Below are 20435 nucleotides of genomic sequence, written 5' to 3'. Positions count from 1 at the left end.
CTAAAATAAATTTTAAATAAATTTAATATTATACACACTTCTCCGCACTACTTGCCATCTCTTTTTCTCTTTCTATTCTCTTCTCTTTCTTAGTCTTCAAGTCTTCGTATATTTCTTCAAGACTTCTCGTTTTGGTTTCCGGTACGTAGATGATGACGAAAACAGCTGCGCATAGGCAAATAACTCCAAAGAAGTAGAATGCTACTTGTACGCCTATGGCGTTAACGAGAGATTTGAAGAATACCACTTGGAGGAATGCGGCTGTTGATGCTGCTGACATTGTCATGGCTAACACTGATCCTCGGTACTGTAATTATAATAAATATGCTTTATTCTCACTTTTTAGGGTACCTACTCAAACAAATATAATTGTAGAAGCGAACGTTTGCTGGTATTACGTCTATTACCACTTCACGCAGAAACGCCTGGATTGTTTGTTGAAGTTTTGTATAAAATTTGTTGATTCATTGGATTAACACAGGCTTTTTTGATCTGACTGCGTTTAAGGAGAGTAATATGATTAATATTACTATTAACCAACATTAACGCTAATGGAGCCGCGGAAAAAGCTAGTGAAAAAATAAAGTTTGAAGTAATCAAATACTAGTAACATTTCATAATGTGTGCAGTTACAAATAATATTTGTCGATAAGTATATACATATTATAATAACACAGTAACCGTAATTGAAGTTAACATTGTCGTAATAAAAACAAAGCCCATACCAACCTTAAAAGAGAATATTTCCGAAGCGATGATAACGGAAACAGTTTGTAATCCCAGCGAATCGCAGAAGATGCACAGGCATAATGTTAGTAGAGGCAGCCAGGATGGTGTGTACAGACTGTATGATTTGGCTACGAACCACGACGCTAAGGCACACATGCTCAATCCAGATATAAGAGCCGTGGACACGTATAGTGGCTGTGAAGAGAAATGAAAATGGAGTACATAAATTTCTTGCAGGAACTTTAAAAGCAGAATAGGGAAAACTGTTTTGTCCATCAGACAATTTTCCAAAAATATTCGACACGTAGTTTATCTTTTATCTCGTGCACAAAAATGAACTTTTTACCAGGAAGTGATGTTACTAGCACCCACTATCATAAATTTCATCATCTTCAATGCTTTTAATGCTCCTAATGATGTGATAAAATGGAAAGTATTTATTCAATGTTTTGGACCACCTGTCTGAAAGACTTCTTCGATTTTTTTAGTCAAATACCCTATGGTGGTTGTGGAAGCAAGACATCGCTTATTGTAATGTTATTTCTCGCTTCTACGATTTAGCTTTAATACTTCATAATACAGAGAGCCAAGACAATGGTTCACTCTTAATTGAAAAATCTCATCACACAAAAGTAACTGTCTCAACCAGTTTCTATATCAGGTCACTTCGTCTGGATATCATATTATGTACGTATTGACAGTTACATCGAATAACTATGAATTTCCTCACAAAAGTTATTACAAAATTGGCCTTTGGTAGGCTGTTTTCAATGCTTCACCTTTCTTCCAGCCTTTTCCATGGTGCCAGAAGCTAAAGTTGCACCTGCCACCTGCACAGCGCCCAAAGCCATGGCTTGCTGGTTTGGAGACAGGACTATGCCTGACCCTTCGGATGCCATCGTGAAGATCTCCCCAGCAAAGTTTAGAACTGGAATAGCACCACACACTTCCCTCGCTAAAGCCGTCACCATGGCTATTATGAAAGCTCTTATCAAGATCTTGTCTTGTACTGAAAATGAAAGTGTTATAGGAATTAGTTCGGTTGTGTTTGGAGATTAGCCTTACCTAACCTAACCTTAGAAAAGTTAAAAAACTACTTTGAAGAGTTAAATATTAAATATTAATGTTAAACATATTGGTCGTCTTCTAGTGATCGGTGTCTATGCGACATGATGTTATCAAATATACCGATCAAGTATGATTCGAACTCGCGATACTGAAGGTTCCGTACAAATGAGCTAAGGAACTACAAAGTTGCAGAAAAACAGTCACCCATCAAAATTATAACCATATTAAAAGTTGCTCAACCTCGATTTTTATGTTTATTGGTGTTATTGGGATAGATTTTGCGTGGCAATGTCCACTTTCTAGTTGTCAGATACAGCCTTTTGATAGACAAACTAAGGCAGACTTTTGAATTGTTTTTAGTTCAATTTATATCTACTTAAAAATAAAATTCAAAAAATAGTTACAATATTGTAATTATTTTCGAGTGCCGAAATTCTTACTTTGCTATGGCGCTGTAATTATGAACAATTGGTTGTTGGTCTTGAGAAATCAAAAGGCGAGACAAGACAATGAGCTTGATTGGATTGATTAGAGCTGGTTAAAGACCGAACTGCTTGTAGTTGAATTGAAACACGCCTTTGATAGTATTCTGTAGCAGCTGTACCCGCGACTTCGTATTTCGCAAATCGATATTTCTTCTAAAATAGAAGTAGTCTAAGTTTTTGCTTAATACATCATCTACCTGCCAATAATCCTCGTCAAAATCGATAAATTCATTTCGGAGATTAGACAGAATAAGAGATAGAGTTGACCTTGAGAAAGAACATAGGATAGTTTTTATCCCGGACTTTTGAAGTTTATTTTTTTCTTTTTTTTCTCTTGGAAACGCGATATAACCGACCTCGACGCGGGCAAAGCCGCAGGCGAAAAGCTAGTACTTTACATATGTATACATGTAAAAGTAATGAGATTTTTTCTGTAAAGCTTTTCTAATAGTGAGTTCCGACTATCATTCGTAGATCATTAACATTCGGCATTGGTAAAGAGGAGCCAAAATATATAACTACCAGTCTTATATGTGTTTATGTTATTTGGAGCTGAAACTCGGATAAAGCACGAATTATTGGCTATCACACCCTGTGGAACACTTTACTGAATCTCTCGAACCATGATATTTCGACCGTACTTATGATGCCACTATAAAAACAAATACGAAATAAAATTCTAGATATTCATCTGCTCATAAATAATTTGGACAAAAATACTTTAAATTTATTTATCACTGGTCCGAATCACTTTTCTTTAGCCTATGCGTAAGGGACCCTCAGTTTCGCGTGTCATGATGGGTTTGAGTGTAAAAGAACATAGAATAAATTGTGAATTAAATTGAAATTCCCAAAGGGTTAGGTACTTACAAATAGCTTTAATAACAAATTTATTGCTTTCTTCATCTTTCGTTTGTTCCTTTTTTATTTCAGCGATTTCACTCATGACTTTTGGATCTTCTTCCTTCCTACATCTGAGCCATGCTAAAGCTCTGCCGGCTCCCTGAAAACCAATAATACGAGAAAAATGTTATATCTGATACTCTGAGCTAATTAAAACTATGTATTATTCAGGGATATAATGCAAACAAAATTAAGGAAAACTAATGTTGAAGAGTATCTCTTATGAGTTCCATTACTTGAAATAAATAATTATCATTATCTGTATCTGTTTTGGGAAAGGGAAGGAACCTGGTTCTTCCATTCATTTCTTGACTATGGCTGACAGGGGCCGCTGGTTCGCTGTCTCCTTCTCGGCTTGCCGTGAGATCTTTTTTATTGTTTACCACCTGTGTGGTAGCTCAAAACTGATTCGGTGTCCGGAAGAAGTGACGAGCCTTGTTCCATTAATATAATACTATGTAGGTTTTTTGAATATCGCGTTTTGATGCAATAGATAGATTGCCTCATAGAATAATGCGCTTTATAGCTTGTTGGTAAATGGCTAGTAATAATAATAATTGATAGATGAGTGCATCACATTTTAGATTTAAATTCTCAACAAAGTCTTTGCATGTTGAGCCTGGGTCCATGTGTTGCGTACACCGTAACCAAAATAACCCGCAAATGAAGAGACACAGAGAATGTGTTTTAAGTGCATTGACTTTTTATTTACCGAAATTTCATGTACTACACGAGGTTTTTTATCTGTATATCGAATTATACGCATTAAGTAATACAATTTACATAAAGATATGACATAATATATTATATTATCTCGTAGATAACAGTCACACCTCAGAGTATTTCAGTACTTTTATTTACCTAGCAGTTTGTTTGAGAATCTTAATAAGATTTACATATAAATTAAGACAGTGTTATCAGCCTATGTGTTACACAATATAACTGCTAATATTGAAATAGAGGAGAAAATTTCCTAATCATTTGTCAAGGAGAAAAATGTCGTTAAAGTAACAAATAGTAATAAAAAATCCCATCGAGAATATTGTGTAGGATTAGTAATAAAAGTGATTGTTAAAAATATCATACATTTTAAGAAGAACAGTTCATAAGGACATATTTTTAAAATTAAATAATGAACTTAAGTAGTACTGGTATATGGAGCAATGAGATAAAGTTTGTACTATATCAATAAATTAGCTATGTCCATTGTAGGTCATTGCAAGTCTTAGGCTTTTCTGATATCGGTCCTCCACATCAAGACTTCCTCCTCTCTAGTGATACTCAACTCCCTCTTACCTGGTCCTGGCTTATCAATTACAAATTTTAAAAGGCCCAAACCTTATGTAGTTTAGTCATTTTATTGCGATGGTTCCATGACCTCTTCCAATTCCAGCATCAGATCAGTCACATCATCAAAATATTGTTAATATTCAAATGCTAGCAAAATCTTAGCCTAATCGATAACTGGTAAGTGGGTCAAATAGAACTTAAAATAAAATTTATCCTGCCAAGATTTGATTTAGAACAAAGGGTCAGACAGACAGGTAAAATAATACTTGTAATAAATAAAACGAACCTCCATATCATTCTTCTTCACGAGGTAAGATGGAGACTCGGGCATCATCATAAAGAGGATCAAATGGAATGTCGGCATCGCCAAACAGATCCATAGAATAGTTCGGTAACTCAGAATGTCACCGATGATGTACAGGAACAAATTGCCCGTAGTATGGAAAAGGATAACCTGAAAACAAGAATTTACATATTAGATAAATTAATATTAATATTGGCAAATATTTGAGGTGGATTTATTCGTTTACTCACGCAAAGTAGCTAAAAAACCTGTAATTAAATAAATTAACCTATCTTACGACCAGAGAACCCTTCTAAATAAAATTGTTTGCAGTTATGAAAACGACACGTTGATTGTGTCTTCCTTACACCACTGTAATAATATTAGACGGCAAAGGCCCTATTAAAGTAAAAAGTTAGTGATGATCTGATAATTCAAAGTTCTCTACATGCCCAAAGCGCTTTAAAATCAGTTGAAGTCTGATACCTGACTTCAAAACACTCAATTCTCACTTCTCGATTCTCAATTATTCAAGCATGGCTAAACTAAAAGCTCTGAAATCTTTACGCGGTGGAAAGATTCGAGGATATCTAGAAATTGATTCTAAAATAATTTGGGGCTTGAATAAAACCAGACTAAAATACACCTTATCTAAAAAAAATGTATGCTATCTCTGTAGCTGCATGGTATTTAGTGCTATTTTTGTGTGGGGCATAGAAATCATCATCTAAAGAACTCCATCCATCATCAAAAGACTCTTGATTTTCATCATCTCTACCTCTTGAACCATGTATACTTACCAAGGTACCCAGCATTCCCCTCACGCTATTTGAACTAATCTCTTTGGTGTACAGAGGGCAGGTTACATAAGCGCCAGCCATTGTTATACCAAATATCGCTCTTGCTAGAATAAAGGCCCACACTTCCATAGATGAAAGTTTTATTGCCCAGCAAGTCTGGAATTGGAAAGGAAAATGATTAGACAAAGCATTTTTGTCACTCGTTCCTCGCGTTTTTTATTCCCAATCGCAAAGAGAGGGCTGTTATAAGTTTGACGTGACCGTCGGCAAAGATACTGACTGATAAATGAATTTGTGTTGTGAATATTGAAGACTTAGTTAAGAGAGTTCTTAGCTTTGTTTGTTGGGGAAACAGGTGGTGGGAAAATGGGATGTCGAAGTTCGATTATCAAGGGAATTCAATTACTTCGCCACAGTCTTAGCAATTACCTGAAAGATTATTTGTGAGAGGGCGTAAAACGTTAAAACGTGTAAATTTTTTTTGTTAGCCCATTCTCAATGAAATCCTTGGTTTCGCGAGCCCGACTCACTATCGACTGACTTGTCCGAAAACTTTTACTTGCTAGCCTTATGCATGCAAACAGTATTTGAATTTGATTTCCGAAATTATTTAAATTCATTAAATAATTGAATTACAAGGCAGAATTACTTACAAACGATAGACCTGATATAATAAACAATGTCAGTTTTCTTCCTAGCTTATCACCAATAAGGGCCATCAAGTAATTAGCTGGCACACATGTCAGATACGGTACTGCAGCTATCCATGACATCTGTAAAGACCATACAAATAACATAAGAAGATTATCCAAAATTATCATAGGCATCATCATCTCCGAAATTAAAAGAAACGTATCATACAGGATTTAGAGTTATTTCATTATGTTTTACTAACACATCAAAATTAAAATCTTGACTGCACGTATAGCCGAGTGGTTGCGGTCACCACACCAAACTACCAACTGTACCCGATGTCGTGGGTTCGATCTCGCGTAGGACAAGGATTTGTGTGATCCACTAACGCTTGTTCTGAGTCTGGGTGTCTTTGAGCACGTGATTTGTATGTTTGTAAAACCCCCCCGCGGCGGAGAATGCGGGTATATTTGTTGCATATATAAGTACACTCCATGCATCATAATCGGCTTAATCATTCATAAGTCGTAATAAAATAAAAAATAAAACCTACACAATACATGAAAAATGAAAACATTTTCATTCATTTGTTCGGTAGTTGTACAACAAGCTTGCCTAGATCGACTATGTTTTCATAATAATCATTCAATGGTGTTTTGTTGGGTAACGTTTTAGGCATTCATAATAGTAGGTATTCTATTCTAAATATTTCTCGTAATAGAGTTATGGTATTTCGATTTGCTTTTTATACTTGTACAAATATGTACAGTTATATGAAACCTTTTTGAAGCTTCTTGATTTGTCAAAAAGAACTCATTGTTCCTTCAAAAAAATATTGGCTACGTATTTCCGTTTTATCGCATAAACAAAGAAAAAACGCAAAAACGACGCTAGAGGTTTTGGCTCAGTAGGCGATTCGCCCGAAACGGAATGGACTACTTACAACATTTCAGTATACCGGTTTTGCCCGCTGTAAAATTTGTCTTTAGCGAATCTGTCCCTATAAATATTCAAAATTGAAAGTAGGCCATTCTAATTTGGGCGAATCGATTACCAAGCTGAGGTTTTAATTATTATGTCTTTATCTTCGTTTTTTTTCTGTTAATGGAGTAAATAAATACCGTATTCAATATTTTTTACCTATACGACGAAATAAGTACTCTTTTAGTTAAATACCCAATTATAAAAGTATTTTTTTCAAATAAATCTTTCAATATACTGTTTGTAAAGCATGATATAAAATTGATCAGCCATCCTTGAAAATATTAAAACAAAGCAACACGTTGTTTGAAACGTCTGTCAATCTTATATTAGTCAATTAATGGTCAGTAGAAATATAATATATCTTGAGGTCAGACATCGTCATCATCTTAAGGTATTAATATTATATTGAAAGATTTATTTCTAAAAACTTCTTAAAGATAATCTGATGAGATCTAAATCTATAAAGATAACCTAATTTAATTTAAGAAGAAGGTGCCTATCTGTCTTTAGTAAGATCGAATTTAATCAATTATATTTCAAGTCTAATTAATAAACTGGCTGGCTGGTTCCATGCGACCCAGAATAGAGAATCGTGGAAGGATTTGGGGTAGGCCTTTGCTCAGCAGTGGGACACAGTGGGCTAGATAAAAAAAATATAAATTACTTTTAATCAAATTTACACAGGGTTAGCATTTTTTTTTATTAAAATACTCGGCAAAATACATGATCTACATAAGCATGACCTATACATAGCAGGACCTAATACACTGACCTCAAAATCAGTAAGTGGTATTCCTCTAGGAGAGTTTTTTGATTGAAGCAGTAGAGACATTGGCGACATCCAACCGATACCGGCTCCGTACGCAAAAACTGGCATGTTCACTGTATAAAAAGAAGAAAAATAACAGTAAAATAATTCATCTTCAGAGAGCTTCTGAAGGTTTTGGAAATCATTATACTCATATGCACGCTGAACAACTTACATACGTATATTTGTATGCGTAAAGAGACAATGAATTGGTAAATTTCTGATTGTACCAAGGAGGCTCTTACTAGGAGACATCATAGTTCTTTTTGCCATAACTGGCTGGCTAAAGGTACGGCTGGAACTTTATGTCTAATAGTCCAATAGCAAAAAGACCTATTCCAGGTTTATATTGGTGAACCGAAACCTACAATTCATCGTTAATCGTCTCGGGATCTGCTGTGCTGACAGAGAATATAAAGTAAGAGCCTGTGTATGCTAGACCGTGGCACCTTTAGCGCCGTTTGTCTGCCAGAGCCAAACTCCATAATCAACCATTGTTCTTACCTATGTTGGGTATCGCTGACAAACTTTCAGCTTTTATAAAATAACGTAGGTCTGGCGTCCACGGGCTCTTAGACCAATAACCTTGGATATCGGTGAAATCGAAGAACTTAACAATGACAGATATATAAAAAAAACACTTACCCAAAATCGCACATATTATCTGATTCACTTTACTCCCCTCTTGAAATATGTAAAAATATTTTCCCATTTTCGATTATCAAAAACGTATAAAAAGTATAATTAATTTGCTATTTTACACTTATAATAAAAACTTAATAAAACCACTTTGGTTACATTTTATGATGATATTAAAACGGTAATTTAAATTATATTATTTAATATTTTGCCAATGTGAGCGGTCGTATATCGTTTGTCACGATTCTTGATAAACTGAATTGAGACTGTAGGCACTAAAACATGTAATAGTTTCGTACGATTTGAGGCACAGAACACATTGGGAAAAGGAAGTGGCATTCATATTTTGCGCGACACTATTAAACGATGACCATTGACAACACCTCACATTAAGTTGATAGATTTGAAAAGAATTTTCTTAATTTATTTGCTTTCATTTGTCCCTTCGTCTGTAATCAGATTTTGTAAGTTAAAATTTGTCTGAGCTGTCTTTATACTGGAGCTGGGTGGTGGCTATAGGTGCTATAAAACGATACAACCATTGTATATCAAATAAACAGTTTGTCAAAATCGATTTGTTGTTGAAATAAACGTTCATGATTATAATCATTTACTTTCTGGCGTCGTTTTAACGTTACAATTCGAACAAATTAAAATAGGCTTCAGCTTTTAAACTACCCGTAAGCTATTGACGTGGTTTTAATCCTTAAAGAAAGTCAAACCATGGTGATGGTTGTCACGGATGATGTATCCTATTGCCACTATTAAAAGTAATACAATACGATAAGGGAGCAATGTTTTTTGGTCACAAACTTTGTCAGATAACCGGAATGCCACTACGGCACCCTTAACGTCGTGACTGCAGCTCACAATTAACCTATTTTGTAAGTGTAGTTGCTACGGCAGTGATGGGCACTTCCTTCAATTACTTTTTGCTCCTAACTTATATACTCGCATATTTGCTTAGGAATTTCTCTTATCATTGATTCAAATAAATGTTGTAGAGATTCATTTGCTTTACTATTTATTTTTACCTTCGTTCAATGATAAAAATGATGTAATACGACTTAGTATCAATAGTCTAGTAGATTAGTTTCGGGCCAGACAGGAGTCTTCAATCATCAGCTTTCTAGGAAATATGATCGAGGGCCATATGTTTTCCAGCCTTTCAAATAATTTTGTATATAGCATTCGTTCGGTCTTTCATACTTCTTTCATACTATTAAGATTTAATGGTAGTAATAAACTCGATTAGTTTCTTCAAAAATTCAAAGGACGATTCGTTTGATAAATGCTCTTAAACCTCGCTGTGCCCGACAGGATCCTTACTGTTCTTAATTATAACAAACCATCTGTTAATATGAACGTATACTATAGAAGCTATAAAGTGTTGAGTATTGAAAAAAGATGTACGATTACTCGAACTACACTTATAAAATCAGTTATGCTTTAGACAACAGTCATCATCATCATCATCATCAGCCCATATTCGTCCACTGCTGGACAGAGGCATCCCCAATTGCACGCCATCGAGATCTATCTCCGACAGCTCGCATCCAGATCCTGCCAGCCATCTTGCGCTGATCATCGCTACACCGTGGCTGAGGACGTCCTATACTACGTGTGCCGAGACGCGGAGAACAGCACATATACAATATTAAAAGGAGTTTGAATATCCATATATCCTCATTGGCTGTATAATATACGATGTCTGTCAATGTCAACATAACGTGTCATTCACCAAAACGTAGTTTCAGTAATAATTGAAAATGTAGCGATTCTTAGGAATATGGAATCATTTCACGATGTAAACCTTACTGGGTGAGTAATTCCATAATGTCGTGGTGCCCTCGCGATTCAATGAACGGAAGTGTATGTTCATAGGTTGCAGGTTCGAACCAAGTGTTATAGGGCCTTCACAGCAAGATATAAGGCCACTGTAATAAGGGCTACCAATGCGATATTTTCAAAGTTGATGTGTGATAAAGGGCAGGAGTGCGGCAGCAAGGCGTGGAGTTTGCAGGTCAGATTTTTATCTAATTTAGCTTGTATTGTGAAACTCCAAAATACAAAGTTCAGACCAATTGTTTTATGTCGGTACTTTTTCATAGACTTATTCTAAGACGGGAAACGTTTAGACAGGATACTGTGAGGTGATTTAGATCCTAAATGTCGCAATATTTTAATTTAATTTTCATTAGCAGCTCTGCTTTCATCTGATAACAATATTTATGTTGATTAAATGAATCCTTATGTTACTTCTTATCCCTCCAAGAACATGTGTACAAAGTTTAATGATGATGAATTAAGTATTCTTTGCGTGAAAACGTAAAAAACAAACTTACATTCACATGACACTTCTTACGATTTAAAGTTTAAACTTTTTTTCAGGCAGCAAATAAAAGATACATGCCAAATATAAGATGGCATTTGTGTGGATATTCGTCTACGGTGTTGTTGTTTGTAAGTAATTACTTCATTGAATATGGGCATATGATTTGATTGCGAACTCTCCCGTAACGTCAGGGTAACGTCGGTAGGAAATGCAAAAAAAAGTAAACCGAAAAATTATTTCAAACCCATTGCTGTTTACTATCTTAGCGTAGTGGTGTGCACGCAGCGAGTCTCTGGCTTTCCTCTGATCACATTGGTGGTCCTTTTTCAGCCCATGGTTCTCAATCTAATTCGAATATTTTTAAAACAGCCTGCTCTACTGTAAGTTCATTTTTCCAGGCGGTATATTGAAATGGCACGACGCAATGAAATTCGAAACTCTGAAAGAGTTCTGTTCAAAATTCAAGTGTTTGGTGGATGAGCTGTCCGTGTACTTCGAGCCATGCGGCTTCCCAATCGAGCTGGTCGCGAGGTTCTGTATGGATACATTGCAGCAAATAGGCTGAACGGTAATCAGGTGCCGCTGGTCAGGGCTGGTCGCCATGTGTATGAAGGATTGCAACGCATTGCCATACACCGACACAAAAACGCGGGTGACGTAGCACGACGGTTCAGGTTTAGTCAGTAAGAGTCCGACGCTACCCATTTTCTCCTCCGAGGGTTGGGTGGCAATGAGGATTCCCCCGCCTTAACAAAAAAAGGGCTGGTCGCCTTCCCGTACAAGACTTGAATGTTAGAGAATTATAATGACGTCACTCCGTTAAAGCTGTCAAACGTCCGAATGACTATTTTCATGAGTAGGTACTAGACGGTCGGTGCGTTGTGTATGAATGATGAAAATCTCCATATACAGGCCAAATGTGGGAGACATTGCAAGGCGGTTCAGGTTTAGTCAATCAGTTAGAATCTGATACTACCCTCTTCCTCCATACTTCTGATACTACCCCAGAGTAGGTGGGTGACCATGAGGATTTCCACGTCATACCATAGAAAGAGAGGTTTATTTTAAGCAATTAAAGCATGCTGAGAGGGTCTAATACTATGTCCTATAGTAATATTATGATTGTGGAAACTGAAGAGCGTAATACACGGCGTAGAATGGCATATTTTCTCTTTCTGACATTTTGATTTTGTAATGATTTTTGTTTCTCAGTGTGGTAGGTATATAATTGATGTTTTTTCAATTTTTTAGCTTACCTCGCCATGACAGAAGACATTTCGTTGTAACTAGACATACGGATCCCAATTAATTTAGTAAACATGGTTACAGTGAAAACGAATCCTGCACAGCGTGCAAATGAAATAAATAAAATTGTAAAATCATTTTAATGGTTTCTTATTACACTTGGCAATACACTGCTGATTATGAGTATAGAGTATAAAAATGTTATTGAAATGTAGTATATTAAATGTTTTTAGATAAATTGAATGCAATTCCAAATGATTAACAAGTATAGGTTTTCTTCAATTACACTAAAATTAAATAAATACGTAAACCTAGTGTTATGTCATTGATTGTTTATGAATGTGAAAATAAATGAATTATTATATGTTTTATGTATAGGCGGTAGATACAAAAGTGATCAATTCGATTTAAAATTCCTTATTGTCATATTAAATAAACAAGTCTTCATATAAATGCATCAATCCTTAGAGAGAAATGAAAAATTCGCTAATTATTTACAAAAAATGTGTTCTTAGTCTACGTAGCGATAATAAATAGAATAAATAAACAGTCAAATATTAATTCTAAAATCACTAATTATTCTAAAGAAAATGCGATGAAGTCCGGATGTTTTTTCCCGAATTAGATTTCAATTTTTTTGTACTGAACTAGTTTCTTTTATGCATAGTTTAATCGATTCTTGTTTTCTTGGTAATACGAATGACACACTAAGTTATACGAAGCAGAAAAATCCTAATACCACATTTTCACGATTCCCAAAACGAAGACGAAAGCGATTGTTTAGTGTGAAACCCTTATCCATAAAATCGATTAAACCATGATCGAGTAATACTTAAATTTATCGATTATTGGAAGAAGAAGATTGGTCGCTTAAATTATTTTACAGTATCTATATTTTTTACTTATAAAAAGTTGGCACTAAAGTGGGATTCCGCCTCCCAGAGTACGATTACGGAAAGAAAGCGATGTATCGATATGACTTTTTATCGATTAGCTTATCGATAAAGATAGTTCTTGGGCTCCTCGGCGATGGGTTCCGTGCATGTGCCCAAATGTTTCAATTGTACCAGGCTCCTGTAAAAAACATTAAAAAAGTTATTATGTTGAGTTCGCTTATAACTATTGAAACTTTTTATTTTCTTTAAACATCAAATACTATTGCAGATAAAAATGCTAACGAAAACAAAAATGCGCTCAGTGCTAACTCAGTACATAATAACATCATAGCAAATAGTGTTAACTTCAAAAAATCAATTTTAATTTAAGTTTTTTTAATAAAACCGCTTTAAAGTTTAGGAAGCGCTTAAGACGTAACGATTTCATAAAATTTATACACAATCGTGACGTCACGCGTCAGTTTCATTCACTGTAATTTGATAAATTTATGTTTGCCGGTGAAATGAAAAAAATACGTATCCATTATTATACATTAAGATGACACTAAAGAAAAAAAAATCGTCATCTCTCTATTCTTATTACCAGTCTCCAAAAAGTACTAGGCTCGCATAAACCTCAACAACTCACCTAGACCGGCAGTTTTCCATCTCCAAGAAGCATTTGTTTGAGTAAGTCTTGTTGTCAGTACCGCAGACGGGGTCGTACTCCGGCGAGCAGACGCGAGCGCAGCCCGAGTACTGGAAGCGCGCCAGGCAACGCTTCAGAGGGACGACGAACACGTGCTTGCTGTGAATAGAGCTCTTTGTTAATATGCGCGCCTGGTATCCTGTTTGGAGCTTTGTCTATTGGAGATTTGTTAGAGAATATTTTAATATGAAATCAAGTCAGGGCTAAAAGTGTGTCGTGTGAACAATATTCAATATAAAAGGATGATTATTTTATCAAGGCTTACTCTGTCTGGAAGAGTGAACAATATTATCCTTGTGTCGAGGGCACTGATATATAAAAAAATGGTCAATGGTCGCGGGGGATTTACAGACATTCAAGTCACATGCAAAAATACACCTAGACTAGCTTGTACTACGTGATTGAACCCGCAACACGTAACGCACATAGGTTTGGCGTAGTGACCTCGACCACTCGACAACCAGTGCAGTCAAAATCATGTCTGAGATTATAACAAGTATAGTGAATTTCCTCGGTAGTGAGACTTAAACACTATATGAACCAAAACTCTTTCAAAACTACATTTAGAACTTAGGTATAGACAGGTATAGTAGGTCCCCTGGATCAGGCAACTGTATGTTTATTTGACGACCTCCGTGGTCGAGTGGCGTACGCACCGTTGTCAAGGTTTCGCTAGCTCTGAGGTCCCGGGTTCGATTCCCGGTCGGGTCATCGTAAAAAAACACATTTCTATATTGTCTCGGAGTGAGTGTTTGTGGTACCTTCGTTGTACCTAAATTCAATAACACAAGTGCTTTAGCTACTTACTTTGGATTCAGAACAATGTATGTGATGTTGTCCGCGTTTATTTATGTGGTGTGTACGTACCCGCAGTTCTCCTTCTTCATGAGGCACTCGTTCTTGTAGAAGCGGTTGTCGGAGCCGCAGATGAAGGCGGGCGTGTCGGGGCAGGCCTCGTGGCACAGCGCCGTGGTGCGGCAGTGCGCCGCCGCCACCGCCACCACGTGCTGCCCGCACGTCGCGCGACGGAGCTCGCACTCAGACCTACGCGACAATGTATAATAATATCATCCCCACAACTTTCACACAAACGCCATCTAGTCTCAAACTAAGCGAAGCTTGTATTTTCAGTATTAGACAACTGGTAAACATAATTATACATGTCTAAATACATACATTATTATAGATAAATTACACCCAGACACAAGACTCATTTGTCCAGGGTGGGAATCGAAGCCGCTTCACTTCGCGCACATTGGGTTTTAGTGCGGAAGTCCGCAACGGCAATATGGTGTCACGTTTTGTACTATCCGATTTTTTTTTTATTTGTTGATTCAAAATCAACACCATGTCCAAAATTCTAATAATTTTGCAATTTTTTACTACGTGTTATCGAGCGATTTGATGACGTCACACCTCTTAATTAGCATTATTGATTTAATTTAAATCTCAAAGAAGGGTCCTGGGTCATAAACCAATGTCCTACAATAATTCTTTGGAAGAAAGGAAATCACATATCGACTTACTTATAAACATTTCCATCAGAACCGCAGACTGGTTGTTCAACGACATTCTCGCAGTTATCAGGGCAATCTTCCTTGAAACGCGGTAGCAGGGTGCAGTTGCCAAAGTGAGCGAGTTGGATGCCCTTGCTGAAATGATAGGAAATATATTAAAAATCTATTTATTTACACATACACATAACACTATTTTACAAAATCTTTACACATAAACTAACAAAAAGGAAGTTCTTTAAAAGAGGAGATGACAACTGAGTTTGTTTCTAATTTTCTCCTAAGGGTAGCTAGGAAATGTCGACTCCAGGTAGCTTTAAAAATGACATGTGAAAGTGATCACGTCTATCCTATTTGCAAAATAAATAATTTCATTTCAGTTCCATTTCTCCTAAAACTGTCATACTATATCCAAAGTGTAATTGGGGAGGCCTATGTCCAGCAGTGGACGAATATGGGCTGATGATGATGGTATGAAAAATCATAAAAATACTCACAGACAAGTAGCGACCTTCAAGAAGCAAGGGTTGGTGTACACTTTCTGGTCGGTACCGCAGACGGGGTCAAGGTCAGCGGGACACTTGACCTTCATGCACCTGTTCATCTTGCCACGACACTTCTCCATATCGACCTTCTTGACTATCTTGCGGTTGCTGACGCTTCTGGAGATGTTTGAACAATTTTAGGATAAAGATATCAACACGTTAGTAGAATTGGTATTGTTATTAACCACAGTTCATAGAATTTGAGCAATCATTGATTTCTAACAAAGCACCGGCTTGGGTTAAATTTTCCTAAAAATTGCCTTTTCTTAAACAAACAACTCCCGTTATAAGGAAATTAATCTTGTTTCACAAAAAAATCAAGACACATGCACATGACATCCAAAAAAACTCTCGCGTGGAATAAACCTGCAACACATCGCGACCAGTGAATTTTGCCGCTTGACCAATGCCACTTAGCTATCCATCCAGTCGAGGCTATGATCGACATTAAGAAGTTTACGAACCCGCAGTTCAGCATCTTCATCTCACACTCGTTCCTGTACACCATCTCGTCGGAGCCGCAGACCAGCTTCTCCTTCTGACCGATGCAGTCTTTGGGACATGACTCTCCACCTGAAGTCCGCTCTTGAGACACGCAGAACGCCATCGGTACTTCGAATACGTGTTTACTGAAAGCAGAAATGGTGTTATTAAAAATTTGATGAATAGATTTATATTATGAAATATTAAGAACTCTGGTTGTTTCCGAAACTAGTCGGGTAATACCGATAAATACGCGTGAGTAAATAAACAGTTGCGTCATATAAAATTAAATACAAAAGATTCGATACGACCATTTTTAGACTTTATAAAAAGCTTAAAATCGGACCCCTATTACTAAGCCTCTGCAGTCTGTGCGCCCATCAGTCACCGGGCTGTCTCAAGAACCACTAGAATTATTAAACAATGGCTGGTTTGTTTTATTTCGTTTTGTTGTTTAACTTATCGTACGGAACCCTCAGTAACTTTTCGAACTCACACTTGACCGATTTTTATTTTACTTAATTTTGATTTCCAATAAATTATGGACTAACTTTCATTGTTACTGATAAATAGAACTTAACGTTTTACATAAGTTGTTGTTCTTATGGTAATTAGCCCTGACTGCTATAATAATATAGGAGGTTTGATTTACACTCAGGACAAATGAATGTGTGATGAACACGATCATTTGCTTTGCTTCTGAGTGTCTGGTCATTAAGGAATTCAGGCCTTGTATCTGGGGGTTTAACAAATAGCTTAAAGACACCCCACACATGATAAGTATGATAACGGTCCAATTGGATTCCAAAATCCCTAATAACATAAGACTTACAACATAAGAGTTACTCACCCGCAGTTGCTTGCCTTCATCCTACAAGCGTTGGCGTACAGTTTTCCGTCAGAGCCACAGGTCGGCCTGGCGACGCGCCAACACGACTCCCTGCAGTGCCGAGTTGTTTGACAATGCTTTTTGTTCGTTCGTACAACGCCTTGTCTGGAAAATCGTAGAAAAAGTTTATAATGCAATTGATTTATATTATGCTGACTTCATCGTCAATTGATGAAAATGTGTCAAATACTTTTTTCAAGTGTTTTGTGAGTCTGATACTATCCGGTTCCATCCCCAGGAGATGGGTGTCCAGTAGGATTCTTTCACCAAATTAAAAAAAGGTAACGCCAGGGCAGGGGACCTGCCTTCTTTTTGTTTTATTTTTTATTTGTTTGGTAGAAGTCCCATTAATTCATTAATTTCAGTATTTTAATTAATTATCCGTATATTTTTAGGAGTATAATGATTTTGTTCTTAGGTTTTGTGATCTAATAGAACTTACGGAACTCACAAATTTTAATGGTAGGTTAGGGTCGACCAAGTAGCATTTAACACACAAGGGCAAATATATGAACTATCCATGACATCAAAAGTACCAGGCCAACATAACCAAAAAGTAACCAACCCGCAAGTAAGGAGTTTCATCTGGCAGGTGCTCTTGTACACATTGCCGTCAGACCCACAGATGGGGCCATCGAGAGGGGCTTGGGAACAGTCCACGGGGCAGTTCTCTCGGTGAGCGCTGATGTTGTTACACGCCCCCAAGTGGGATAAACCGATGCCAACTCTGAAATTAGAAAATATAAATCATAAGACACGTTAAAATGGTTAATTAATAAAGACGCAGAATTTTCTTAGAAGGCAACGAATTGTAAGGTCCTTCAACTTCACACCTTTTTGTGAATAGAATTGATGTTATGTTTGTCGCTATATAAAGAGGATAAACTTCGAATATAATCATTAAGAAAAAATTACAACAGTGATTTAAATATGACTTAATTATGCAGGGAAATAAATGACATTTAAAAATGTCTTTCTTGCAAACGAGTAACACTGTTCAGACCAAGTGTAAAATCGGGCCTTGATCAACAAATAGAGAATGAACAGTTACATATAAATCTAGACCTTTTGCTGTAAAACATAAATATCCTATACTAGTCTCTAATCAAATGGGAGTTAAAGATTAGAATTGATTAAAAACATCTTTGGTATCCTCACCGGCAGATCTCAACCTGCAGCATACACCTGTTGAGGTAGGTCCTTCCATTTGTTCCGCAGACGGGATCCCTTTCGGAAGTACATCTGTGTTCGCACTTAGAACCTTGTGCGCGGGAGCATGACGTCTGATCTGGAGCTAGCCTGACTCCTGAAACATTTCAATATTGATATTGATCATTTGAGAAAATTCCATTGATACAAAAACAAACTAAGGATCATTGTTAAATGATGTAATAGTTACTATCAAAATAAGGATCATTTTTTTGTACCAAAATTTTTAAGTTAGTTATCCTACTACTATTATAAAGACGAAAGTTTGTAAGTATGGATGTATGGATGTTTGTTACTCTTTCACGTAAAAACTACTGAATGGATTTGAATGAAACTTTACCAGAATATAGCTTTTACATCAGAATAACACATAGGCTACAATTTTTGAGGTTTCTATGTGAGGTCGTAAAAAAACACATTTTTTGCGCTTACATTGCAAACGCTGACTGAATCCTACAAGATAGATAGAAGGCAGGTATAAATTATAACTTATATCTTCTAACCACGCGGACGAAGTCGCGGGCAACAGCTAGTATAAAATAAAAATGATAAAATAGAATTTTACCCCTTACGTGCGTTTTCAAAATAATGATTCCAGTCACCAGTCCAATCTTTTACTTCTATAGACAAAACTGGCAAAATCAGAACAAGCGTTCTTGGATCACACGAATGAGGATACGGATCAACACGTGGGGATCGGACCCGCGACACGACCCGCACATTATGTTTTTCGTGGTGGTACTTAGCTATACGACCAGTCAAAGCCGGTGACTACGACGGACTACTCTCATATTATCAACATCATTTAATCCATCATACCTTTTCCACAAGTCTTCTTCCTCATCTCACAGAGTGAGGGGTAAATGTATCCGTCGGTCGCGCAGACTGGCTCGCTCTGTAGCGACGGTCCACAGATCCTTGGGCACGTGGCGTCCCGAGCACCTTCGCACCATGAAGCGGCTGTAACAAGTATTATATGGTAAGTTAAGATCAAATAGCGTCGTGGTACGTGGACTGACAAATCAAAGATGAGTTCGATCACTAATACAGCCTTGGAAAGAAAACTGAATATAAAGTTATCATCAGTTGCTGAAAATAGTGTAAATAATCACTCTTAGGAAGCCGAAATGCTTTAAATTAAAGGTGTGTAAGAACAGCTGTGTTAGATGGACACATAGGCCTGTGTGTGCATCAATTACGCGGTAAGGTGAAGAGATTTAGATCGTTACATAGTGAAATGTGAAATAAATCTGAAGACTTTTTTAATCCTTTTGAGGAATTTAAATGGGTATAGACTTAAACCGGCTACGTATTATAGGACACAACACTGAATGTATCATGCTTAGTTTCTTTTTTTCAGATTTTAGGCTACAACTATAAATTATTGCAAGAAATAATACAATGAGGAAAAATAAAAAAAATATTTCAAAAGAAATATTGTCATCAACATTTATCCTCTATTCCTCAACAGCTCGGGTGCAGACAATAAAATAAAGGGCTGTTGGAATTCCCGAGATAGTTCGGTTAAACTGAATCTCTGCAGTACGGCAGTCAGATAAGGCGTCGCGAATAAAATATGCGGTGCAACCTGCAGGGCCACTAAACTAGCGGCTATGGTGAAATAATAGCCATTATGTCTATAAAAGGATAGACATAAATTCTAGTAGCTAGAAGGCGATCATCACTGAATTTAGAGGCACTAGATAATGAGTTTCAAGAAGTAGAGATTGCGAGGGTTAATAAATATCTCTTTATTAGCAATCTCTAAGTAATACGTGCCCGATGGTTACAAGAAATTCGTTATGTTGGATAGTGATAAATTTCAATGGGATCAGAAACAGAAAACAGATTTGACGAGCTTCTTTTCAATAGTAATACTGCGTTAAGATAAATAACTACTTTCCGTGCCGGACAGCGTGTTCGTTCATGCACGCCTCAAAGAGATTTCAGCAAGCTCGATGAAGCCCAATAGCTCAGTGCGTTTGTTTGTTCAAAAGAGTTACCGCTGC

The 20435-nt window shown here is 36.7% G+C and overlaps 2 protein-coding genes and 1 long non-coding RNA gene across 4 annotated transcripts in view; 1 reads left to right on the top strand and 2 right to left on the bottom strand.

Moving 5' to 3' along the window:
- Positions 1 to 6: 6 nt before the first annotated feature.
- LOC113494108 (facilitated trehalose transporter Tret1-like) lies at positions 7 to 8920 on the bottom strand. Its single transcript, XM_026872256.1, has 9 exons — positions 8629 to 8920; positions 7948 to 8057; positions 6212 to 6331; positions 5559 to 5714; positions 4762 to 4929; positions 3153 to 3285; positions 1509 to 1738; positions 730 to 924; positions 7 to 307 (listed from the first exon to the last, which is right to left on the bottom strand). The coding sequence occupies exons 1-9, from the start codon at positions 8693 to 8695 to the stop codon at positions 29 to 31; spliced, it is 1458 nt and encodes a 485-aa protein (XP_026728057.1). The 5' UTR covers positions 8696 to 8920; the 3' UTR covers positions 7 to 28.
- Positions 8921 to 10267: 1347 nt separating this feature from the next.
- On the top strand, positions 10268 to 12340 carry LOC113494107. Of its 2 annotated transcripts, none has more exons than XR_003400629.1 (4): positions 10268 to 10645; positions 11014 to 11085; positions 11356 to 11525; positions 12209 to 12340. It is a non-coding gene; the product is annotated as an uncharacterized LOC113494107 (long non-coding RNA). The 2 variants fall into 2 exon arrangements; XR_003400630.1 differs by having other exon boundaries at positions 10272 to 10645; positions 11356 to 11488.
- The window catches only part of LOC113494106 (serine protease inhibitor dipetalogastin), a 63657-nt gene continuing 55549 nt past the window's right edge, over positions 12328 to 20435 (bottom strand). The window contains exons 3-12 of the mRNA XM_026872255.1: positions 19246 to 19386; positions 18376 to 18523; positions 17783 to 17944; positions 17179 to 17322; positions 16310 to 16474; positions 15798 to 15962; positions 15313 to 15438; positions 14654 to 14830; positions 13727 to 13885; positions 12328 to 13276 (exon numbers count right to left, since the gene is read on the bottom strand). Of these exons, the coding sequence (XP_026728056.1) occupies positions 13198 to 13276; positions 13727 to 13885; positions 14654 to 14830; positions 15313 to 15438; positions 15798 to 15962; positions 16310 to 16474; positions 17179 to 17322; positions 17783 to 17944; positions 18376 to 18523; positions 19246 to 19386 (1466 nt within the window). The 3' untranslated portion in view covers positions 12328 to 13197. The remainder of the gene's footprint in view (positions 13277 to 13726; positions 13886 to 14653; positions 14831 to 15312; positions 15439 to 15797; positions 15963 to 16309; positions 16475 to 17178; positions 17323 to 17782; positions 17945 to 18375; positions 18524 to 19245; positions 19387 to 20435) is intronic.

Source organism: Trichoplusia ni, chromosome 5 (genome assembly GCF_003590095.1).
Source record: "Trichoplusia ni isolate ovarian cell line Hi5 chromosome 5, tn1, whole genome shotgun sequence".
Classification (NCBI taxonomy): domain Eukaryota; kingdom Metazoa; phylum Arthropoda; class Insecta; order Lepidoptera; family Noctuidae; genus Trichoplusia; species Trichoplusia ni.
This window is presented reverse-complemented; position numbering and strand designations above follow the sequence as displayed.

What these genes read in the sequence shown, in the direction of transcription:
- LOC113494108 (XM_026872256.1), bottom strand. Translation starts at nt 8,695, where the DNA reads ATGGGAAAATATTTTTACATATTTCAAGAGGGGAGTAAAGTGAATCAG. An exon ending in TACCACTTACTGATTTTGAG is followed by an intron (nt 6,332 to 7,947) that starts GTCAGTGTATTA and finishes TGGTCTTTACAG; the next exon opens with ATGTCATGGATAGCTGCAGT. An exon ending in GGGGAATGCTGGGTACCTTG is followed by an intron (nt 4,930 to 5,558) that starts GTAAGTATACAT and finishes TCTTGTTTTCAG; the next exon opens with GTTATCCTTTTCCATACTAC.